The sequence below is a fragment of the Propithecus coquereli genome, unplaced genomic scaffold (assembly GCF_000956105.1).
Source record: "Propithecus coquereli isolate 6110/MARCELLA unplaced genomic scaffold, Pcoq_1.0 Scaffold25, whole genome shotgun sequence".
In the NCBI taxonomy this organism is placed as follows: Eukaryota; Metazoa; Chordata; class Mammalia; order Primates; family Indriidae; genus Propithecus; species Propithecus coquereli.
The window spans coordinates 759,166-769,053 of NW_012148063.1; the positions used below are offsets into that span (position 1 = coordinate 759,166).

A 9,888-nucleotide genomic window follows, 5' to 3' on the forward strand; every position below is an offset into this window, starting at 1 on the left:
ATTCTGGACATTTCATGGAAATGGAATCATACAATATGTGGCCTCTTGTGACTAGCTTCTTTCACTTAGCATATTTTAAAGATTCATCCATGTTGTAGCACATACCAATACTTCATTCCTTTTTATTGTTGAATATATTCCATTGTATGAATATACCACATTTTATTTATCAATTCCTCTGTTGAAAGACATTTGGGTTGCTTCCATCTTTTGCCTACTATGAATAATACTGTTACAAACATTTGTGCCCAAGTGTTTGGACGGATACATGTTTTCATTTCTCTGAGTACGTACCTAGGAGTGGATTTGCTGATGCTGGGTCTGACTTCATAGTACAGTACTTTTGTTTTTACAGTGCTGGTTGAGATACTAAGGAATGTTTCTAGTAGAACTACACTACAGATTAGCAAGACATAATATTGATTTGAGTGGTAAGAAGCAGGTTTAAAGATGTTCTTCCACACAGTCTTGCTGACAATGCCATTCCACTACCGATTCATTGCATTAAACACCTTCCCATCAGTTTTCTTTCCTCCCCAACATTTTATTATTACAAATTTCAAACACAGAAAAGCTGGAAGAATTTTATGGTAAACACTTACCATATATACCTAGACCCTAAAATTGTTAACATTTTGTTATACTTTGCTTTAATACATATATTCGTCTATCAATCCATTTACTTTTTTATGTACTTCAAATGAACTTCTTTTTGAAGATGAAAATGAAAATATTTCTAAGGTGCCATACAATTCCTAATTATCAATTCTTCCTAGGATTGGCTCTATTAATGTTTAGACAGATAATATTTAAGGTCTCATATGATCCCAAATATTTGTGATTCTGTATCCAAGAAAACAGGTGGGAATTAGGCCACGAGCCCAGGATACCAACCTTTCTCAAGGCCAGCCTCAGGCAGAGCGAGCTTCACAGACAGTGAGCACCATAACCTACCTTAGTTGAAATGCCACCCTTAGAAAATCATTCTTTTGAGTTATGATGGTTTAAAATAAAAATTTCTTTGGGTTGGGTGACAATGATGAATCCATTAAGGATTTCCCCATTAGTATAATTCTGTTTACCATTTAGTTGTTTTTGCTGTTTTGGCAGAAAAATGCAGAACAGCCGAAAGGCAGAGAACACACTAAGGGTGGGTACTGCTAGAAATGGAAAAAGCTAAGAAAACACAGGCTAAAAAGATTCAGAGACAAATTTCGCCTACTCGAAGCTGTACCCAAGACACTGCCTAAAGCACAGTCCTTCAAGCATCCCTTTCCTCTCTAACTCGGAGGGCAGAGTGCATTCTGATCTTCTGCAGGGTCTCTAAGCTTTTGAATTCTCTGGTGACTACGACCTTTTCCCTTTCATTCACAAAGCATCAGAGGCAGGAGTCTGGCTGGTAGTTAGAATTCTGGTTCCACTGATGTCCAAGCTGAAACTATATTTGCATACTTGGGACTGCCCAAAGTAACTGTTCTCTAAGAAAAGGTTAGAAACTCCTGCCCTTCGGACTTACGATGAACAAGTCTTGCTGTGAGTAGCGCTTCGCCTGCTCTTGGCCATGAGCCAAAAATGAACTCTAGGGCTTTACTCCCAGCAGATGACCATGTAATAGAAAATGTTACCTATTACTTCGAGAGGTAGGTATTTTTATTCCCAGTCCAGAGACAAGAAGCGTGAAAGTTGGACAAATTTGAGACATCTGTTTACAGTCACTATGAGATAGAACCAGCAAAATTGATATAGGTTGCCACATGACATTATGATTAAATATCCAGAAATAGCTGAAATTCCAAACCTGTTTCCATCCCTTATTACTGATATGACCAGGGCAACGTTACTCATCTTCTCTAAGCCTTACTCTCCTCATTTGTAAATTAATCTTATGTTTGTTCCAAAATTCTTTAAGCAAATGTTTATTGTCAGTGGTAAACAAGGGTCTACTATGTGCTAAGCACTGTCCTATGTACCAGGATACAGTCAATACCATATAAACCAGAAAGTAATTTAAGAAAGTGACTGGTATACACCAAAGAACTAACAAAAGCTATTACTATGCTGCTGCTGCTACTACTGCTACTATTATACATGACTACCGGGCATCGTTTAAATTTTTAATTTTTTTCTTCTTGATGTATTAAATATCTCCACTAAACAACTTGAATATACATTCCCAGTGTTTATCACACACCATGAAGGCATGGCTTTCCTTTGCTTACTGTGGAGCTATACCCGAAAGAAGAAACAACTAGGCTACAAGCTGGGGGCAAACCCAGGCCAAAAGCTTTTCAAAAGATACAAATTCATAAGGGGGATGGTATTTTCCTTTTGGCTTGTAAACGATGAGTTAACATGACCATTTTCTTTCTTTGGACTCGGCCAAAACCCTCAGATTATTTATCAGTTAGTACATATTTATGTTTTCTCAAGGACACAAATACACTGCGTTGCCGATGGCTGACAGGTACCGGCTAAAACATCCAAAGTGTGAGGCAGCTGAACAGGAAATACATCCTTTTCTACTTCAAATATTTTTACCATGCCATTTTGAAAAAACGAGCAATTATGATGATGATATATGTTTATAGCTCAACTAGAATTACTCACAGATCTACAAACCACAACAGGAATGAGAGCAAGTGTAAGCTCGGGCTGCACACAGGGCGACACATGATTAGGGGAGCATACTTGAAACAGGAGACTTTTACGCATCAACTCCCCCCGGCGAAGTTTCCGTACAGCCCGTCTTCCTCATTCTCAGCGCAGTTCCAATTACTCCTGACTGCTGGTCAACTGCTTCCGTCAGAACAGGAACGGACTATTTGCTCCTTAGCATGGATGATACCAGGTTTAACTAAAGTTTTTTGACTTTTACAATGAAACATGGGCGCAAGCTCATTTCCTTTTGTGGTTTCATACTTGACAGGAATGTTCACCGGAAACAACTAACTCAAGATCTATAAACTAATCTCTTTCTCTCCTTAGAGTTATATACTGCCGCCTTGAGCAAGCCCATGACTAAACTCTCACTGGTTTAAATACTTTTATTTAGATGGAAGTGATATCAGATAAATATGCTTTAGCTTCATGCCTTAAGACACTTCAATATAGAAAGTTTCTGGAAACACTATATATTCAATTGGCTTCCTTTTTATAAAGTTTTGGTCTACTCACAGGTGCAGGGTATTACTCTCTTCACAACATATCATAGAGTCAACAGCAGATGTTTTTCCCCTCAAAATCTCATGTTGACATTTGACCCCCAGTGTTGGAGGTGGGGCCTGGTGGGAGGTGTCTGAGTCATGGGAGATCCCTCATGAATGGCTTGGTGCCCTCCCAGTGGTAATTAGTGAGTTCTCACTCTGGTAGTTCACACAAGAGCTGGTTGTTTAAAACAGCCTGGTGCCTCCTGCCTTCTCTTTTGCTCCTTCTCTCGCCATGTGACATGCCTGCTCCTCCTTCCTCTTCAGCCTTGACTACAAGCTTCCTGAAGCCCTCACCAGAAGCAGATGCTGGCACCATGCTTCTTGCACAGTCTGCAGAACTGTCAGCCAAATAAGCCTCTTTTCTTTATAAATTACCCAGCGCCTGGTATTTCCTTTATAGCAACACAACATGGACTAAGATACGTGAAATAAGTATGCTCTCACTTCATGCCTTAAGACACTTCAATATACAAAGCTTCTAGAAACACTATATATTTAGTTGGCTTCCTCTTTCTAACTTCTTACTTACTAGGTGAAAGATATCAATCTCTTCACAGCATATCATAGAATCAACAGCAGCTTTCGAAATATATTTACAAACAGACTGTTGCCAAGATATATCTAAGTCTGGTGAACAATTTTATGACATATAAACATATAATTTCACAACTAATAATAACTCCATGGCATTTTTATACAAATTTTCTTAAATCAAAAAGTATTGCATAGCCAAAATCTTCTTAACCTTCAAAATATTTACTGAGAACATGGCACTCTGTGAAAAGTAGCTGAATTCATTTTGAGCTCAAATCATTAACATGTTGGTGAAAGTCATCTCTTCATACCCCCTTTTTAAAAGCATAAAAGCAATATTCACGGGAAACTGTTCACTCATCTACCAAGTGTGCTCCAGAGTTTTCCTTTGATCCATGGTCTGAGAAAAATCTGGGCTTCAATCAAAACATACACATAGAAATTTTCCTAAGAACACTCTTCTTGTTTATGTCATAAAAACCAAAAGACTCTGAGCCTCTTAAACCTTTTAATAGTTCCTGAAGCGTGAGGATAAGCATCCTAAAGCTGGAAACAGTGGTGGGATGGGAGAGAGAAGAGATTCTAGGACAGCACAGTTGGCATGGGCACACAGGCATGAGGGTAGGCAGGCAGAAGAGGCCTCTTCTCAACAGCCCCTTCCTCAGCCTTCCCCCACCCACTTCACCCAGCCAGGCCCTCTGCTTCCAGCCTTCAATCCAGCTGCAACCTTGTCGTTAAACAAATCTGTTTGTTTCCTCCAATTCTATCTTCACCACTTCCCATCTCGGGACTCTATTCCAGATTTATCCTCTTCGGCCAAGCATGATGGCTCATGCCTGTAATCCTAGCACTCTGGGAGGCTGAGGTGGGAGGACTGCTTGAGCTCAGGAGTTCGGGACCAGCCTGAGCAAGAGTGAGACCCCATCTCAAAAAAAATAAAAATAAAAATCAATTGTGTTAAAAAAAAAAGATTTATCCACTTCAAGAAACATTTCATTAATTCTCTGTAATCCCCACTACCCTTAGCTTGCTTGTATCTTTTTTTCTTCTGTTAAATGGAGATAAGGTCTTGCTCTGTCACCCAGGCTGGAACTCTTGGGCTCAAGCAATCCTCCCGTCTCTACCTCCCAAATAGCTGGGATTACTGGCACATACCACTATGCCCAGGTTATTTTTCTGGGTTTTTTGTAGAGACAGGATCTCACTATATTGCCCAGGCTGGTCTTGAATTCCTGGGCTAAAACGATCCTCCTGCCTTGGCCTCCCAAAGTGCTGGGATGATAGGTGTGAGTCACCGTGCCTGGCCAGCTTGCCTACATCTTTATATATTGTTATATATATTTTTCCCTGTTTATTCCTGGTTTTCTTCTTTCTACACTGATTTCAGTCTCAGCTCAATTGTAAACCTGATGGCAGACAAATGTATTACAGCTTGTTAAATTCACAATAATTAACACGACAGACCCATTTTACAAATATTTAATATGGATTATAGCCTATTATGTGCCAGGCATGGTATTCAAGGTATAGAAGTAATGAGACAGACACAGCCCCTACTTCCTGGAGAGGATGACCTCAAGGCACTGAGGCAGCCACCTGCTCTTAACTTGTGAGCCTTTCAATCTGTTATGCCTTGCTGCCTAGGGTGTCTTCTTGTTGCCTTTCCACCAATATTTTTCCCTTCATTTCCAACTCAAAACCTGATGTGGGATCTCTTTTAAGGTATGGTGCACATAGAAGGCACTTAATAAATGAATAAAGTATGACTAAAAATGCCATATACACATGAATTACTAGGCAACAACTACAGTAAATCAAGAGTAACAATGAATGTTCCACGAACAAAACAGCTCCACAGTATAACCTGAAATTGCACATACAATGGTTTTTCACGTGTTTAAATTATACCAACAAAACCGCACCTGGGGACCACAACATTGTGCTTTCTCTTAAAAATATTATGCCAGCTAGCAAAAGTGAAAAGAAGATAAGTGGCTCTAAAATGTAATATTAAATACAGTTGTAATAATCTGAAATATTCTGGTAATAGCCACAGGGTTCTTTCTTCATCCATACTATGAGTTCCAAGATGGGTCCAAATCTGGGTAAAGCCATTTGACATTCTGATTCACCTCCCAGTTCTCCATTATTTTGAGGTAATTCCATCTTTAGAACTTCTCTTACCTGGTGGCATAGTTCTTCCCACTGTCTCTGCAGAAGTTCTATGCGTTCGTTAAGGATGGAGATGTCATCGGCACTGATGTACGCACAGAGGGTGTCCTTCAGCAGTGTCAGCTGTGTCAAGTCTTCTGTCCAGCTCCCAACTGCATTTTCTAATTCCTAAATTAAAAACAAAAGAATTTTGAATACCCATGGACATCCACTGTCAACGATTTCTGAAATGTTTTTGAATCCCCTCTTGACATAATTTCCTTCCATATCACTCTATTTGAACAGGCACACCTTGGAGATACTGCAGGTTTGGTGTGGTTCCAGACCATTGCAATAAAGAGAGTTTTTTGGTTTCCTAGTGTGTATAAAAATTATGTTCATACTATACTGTAATCTGTTAAGTGTACAATAGCATTATGTCTAAAAAATGTACACACCTTAATTTGAAATACTTTATTGTTAAAAAACGCTAATGATAATCTGAGCCTTCAGTGAGTTGTAATCTTTTTCATGGTGGAGGGTCTTGCCTTAATGTTGACGGCTGCTGACTGATCAGGGTGGTGGTTGCTGAAGGCTGGGGTGGCTGTGATAGTTTCTTAAAATAAGACAATAAAGTTTGCCATGTAGATCGACTTTTCCTTTCAAGAGCAATTTCTCTGTGCAATGTCACGCTGTTTGACAGCATTTTACCCATGGTAGAACTCCCTTCAAAATTAGAGTCAATCCTCTCATACCCTGCTGCTGCTTTATCAACCAAGTTTATGTAATATTTTAAATCCTCTGTTGTTATTTCAACAGTGTTTGCAGCATCTTCACTAGGAGTAGATCCATTTCAAGAAATCATTTTCTTTGTTCATCTAGAAGCAGCAGCTCCTTATCCGTTCAAGTTTCATCATGAAATTGCAGCAATTCAGTCACATCTTCAGGCTTCACTCATAATTCTAGTTCTCTTGCTATTTCTACCATTTCTGCAGTGACTTACTCCACTGAAGTTTTGAACCCTTTAAAGTCATCCATGAGGGTTGGAATAATCTTCTTCCAAATTCCTGCTAATGTTGATATTTTGACCTCTGCCCATGAATCACAAATGTTCTCAGTGGCATTTAGAATGATTCCTGAAGGTTTTCAGTTTACTTTGCCCAGATTCATCAGAGGAATCACTATCCATGGCAGCAATAGCCTTACAAAGCATATTTCTTAAATGATAAGACTCAAAGTCAAAATTACTCCTTGATCCATGGGCTGCAGAATAGATGTTGTCTTAGAAGGTACGAAAACATCAATCTCCATCAGAGCTCTTGAGTGACTAGGTGCATTGTGAATGAACAGTAATATTTTGAAAGCAGTCTTTTTTTCTGAGCAGTAGGTCTCGAAAGTGGGCTTAAAATATTTGGTAAACTATACTGTAAACAGAAGTGCGCCATCCAGGCTTTGTTGTTTCATCAACAGAGCACAGGCAGAGTATATTTAGCATAATTCTTAAGGGCCCTAGGATTTTCAGAATGGTAAATAATTATTGGCTTCAACTTGAAGTCACCAGCTGCATTAGCCCCTAACAAGAGAGTCAGCCTGTCCGTTGAAGCTTTGAAGCCAGGCATTGACTTCTTTCTGACTACAAAAGTCCTAGATGGCATCTTCTTCCAATAGAAGGCTGTTTCGTCTACATGGAAAATCTGTTGTTTTGTGTAGTCACCTTCATCAATTATCTTAGGTGGACCTTTGGTTAACTTGCTGCAGCTAAGCCTGCTTCACCTCACACTTTTATGTTACGGAGATGGCTTCTTTCCTTAAACCTCATGAACCCCCTCTGCTAGCTTTGAACTTTTCTTCTGTAGGTTCCTCCCCTCTCCAGCCTTCATAGAATTGAAGGGAATGAGGGCCTTGCTCTGGATTAGGCTTTGGCCTAAGGGAATGTTGTGGCTGGTTTGATCTTCTATCCAGACCACCAAAACTTTCTTCTATTAGCAATAAGGCTGTTTCACTTTATCATCTGTGTGTTCACTGGAGTAGCACTTTTAATTTCCTTCTAGAACTTCTCCTTTGCGCTCATGACTAGGCTAACTGTTTGGCACAAGAGGCCTAGCTTTTGGCCTACCCTGGCCTTCAATATCTCTTCCTCATTAAACTTACTCATTTCTAGCTTTTTGTTTAAAGTGAGAGATGTGCAAGTCTTCCTTTCACTTGAACATTTAGGGGCCACTGCAGCGTTATTAATTGGCCTAATTTCAATATTGTTGTGTCTCAGGAAATAGGGAAGCCCAAGGAGAGGCAGAGAGATGGGGGAATGGCCGGTTGGTGGAGCACTCAGAACACATGCAACGTTTGTTGATTAATTTCGCCATCTTATATGGAGGCAGCTCATCATGCTCCCAAACAATTACAATAATAACATGAAAGATCATTGATCATAGATCACCATAAGAGATATAATAATAATAAAAAGTTTGGAATATTGTGAGAATTATCAAAATGTGACACAGAAACATAAAGTGAGCATATGCTGTTGGAAAAACAGTGCCGATAGACTTGCTCTATGCAGAGTCTTCAACTTGTAAAACCTTCAATTTGTAAAAACACAATATCTGCACAGTGCAATAAAGCAAAGCAAAATAAAAGGAGGTTTGCTTGTACTTTATTTACTTCCTATGTAATTTGATTCTGATAAAATATGATTGCTTGTAGACTCTTCCTGCCATATATTTACCATTTCGTTGATCTTTTCCTGATGTTTATTTTTAAATTGAAGTTTCATCATTGCATTGATCTTCTTTACTTTAAACTGACTTCATAAGCCCTAACCCATCCATTCTTCTTGTCCTGAGTTACGGATCATGCTGACAAAATATTTTTTTTAAAAAAAGACACCTAAATTTAACTTTCATTTCCAAACTCTACGAGTTGCTATATTCTGTGATCTATACTTATAATGTAATAGCTAAGAGGATCTGTTGCTGTTACTACTCAATTTAAAATAATGCACTGAATACATTTTCTGCAGGATCAGAGATTTCTTTAAGTTACTAAAAAAGGAATATGTACCCTGTCCCTTTGGGGAATGATTTAAGAAAAAAATCCATATAACAATATTTGAATGAGTTGACATTAGTTTTTGGAATGTTTTGACTAATGATGAGTTTTGCAATTTGTATAATCACTTGTTGTTTTTAGATGCTAGATAATTTCAATGTGTGAATAGAATATTTCACGCGGCTTTTTCCTCCCTTTATGTTTCTTCACACAGGAGACAGGTTTTCAAAGGCACAGGCAATTAACAATGCTGTTTGAGGCTAACTTCCCAGGCAATTTAGGCAAACAAGGTTTTAGCCTAAATTTTCCAGGTAATTGCTTTGTTTTGCTGCTAAGCATGGTTTGGGGAAGAGTAGCAGAGAACTAGACTGAAATAAATTTTTTTAATCTACAAATTCAATAGCAGGGTGTGTTTGTAACTGTCATGCATTTTGGGAGATGAAAAATTAGGTTCCATGGCAACAGTATTTGGCAGAAAAACCAAACCACCTAGGTGAATTAAATATGTGACATTTCTGTTTATAGCTTTAGACACATTAAATTGTTATATCAACATAAAGATTTTCCTATTTTTATCCCAATTTCTAGCTCCCAACTCAGATTTGGTATACTGATTAAAAAGAAACAATAACACCCCCCAAAACAACTAACTGTTTCAGACTTAGTACATCCTATCCATTAGATGAGTCAGTGTGGTAAAAATATAGCCTGTAGATTCAGGCAACCCTGATATTAACTAACTTTGAAAAGTTATTAAACTTCGAGAAGCCTCAGTTTTCTCATCTGCAAAAGGGTAGTAACAGAATGCTTTCATGAGCTTGTTGTGTTCATGTTAACTGAGATAACACTAGTACAGCCATTGGCACATAGGAGAAGCCTAATAAATGCACATTTCTGCTCTGCAAAAATTTTCATTAATATTTTTAATAAATTTACAATTGCAGGTTTG

General features: G+C 38.5%; 1 protein-coding gene across 1 annotated transcript in view; it reads right to left on the reverse strand.

The window, feature by feature from the left end:
• SYNE1 (spectrin repeat containing, nuclear envelope 1) overlaps positions 1–9,888 on the reverse strand; it is a 534,160-nt gene that overhangs the window by 72,996 nt on the left and 451,276 nt on the right. Inside the window, 1 exon segment of the mRNA XM_012646782.1 lies at positions 5,925–6,080. Coding sequence (XP_012502236.1) covers positions 5,925–6,080 — 156 coding nt within the window.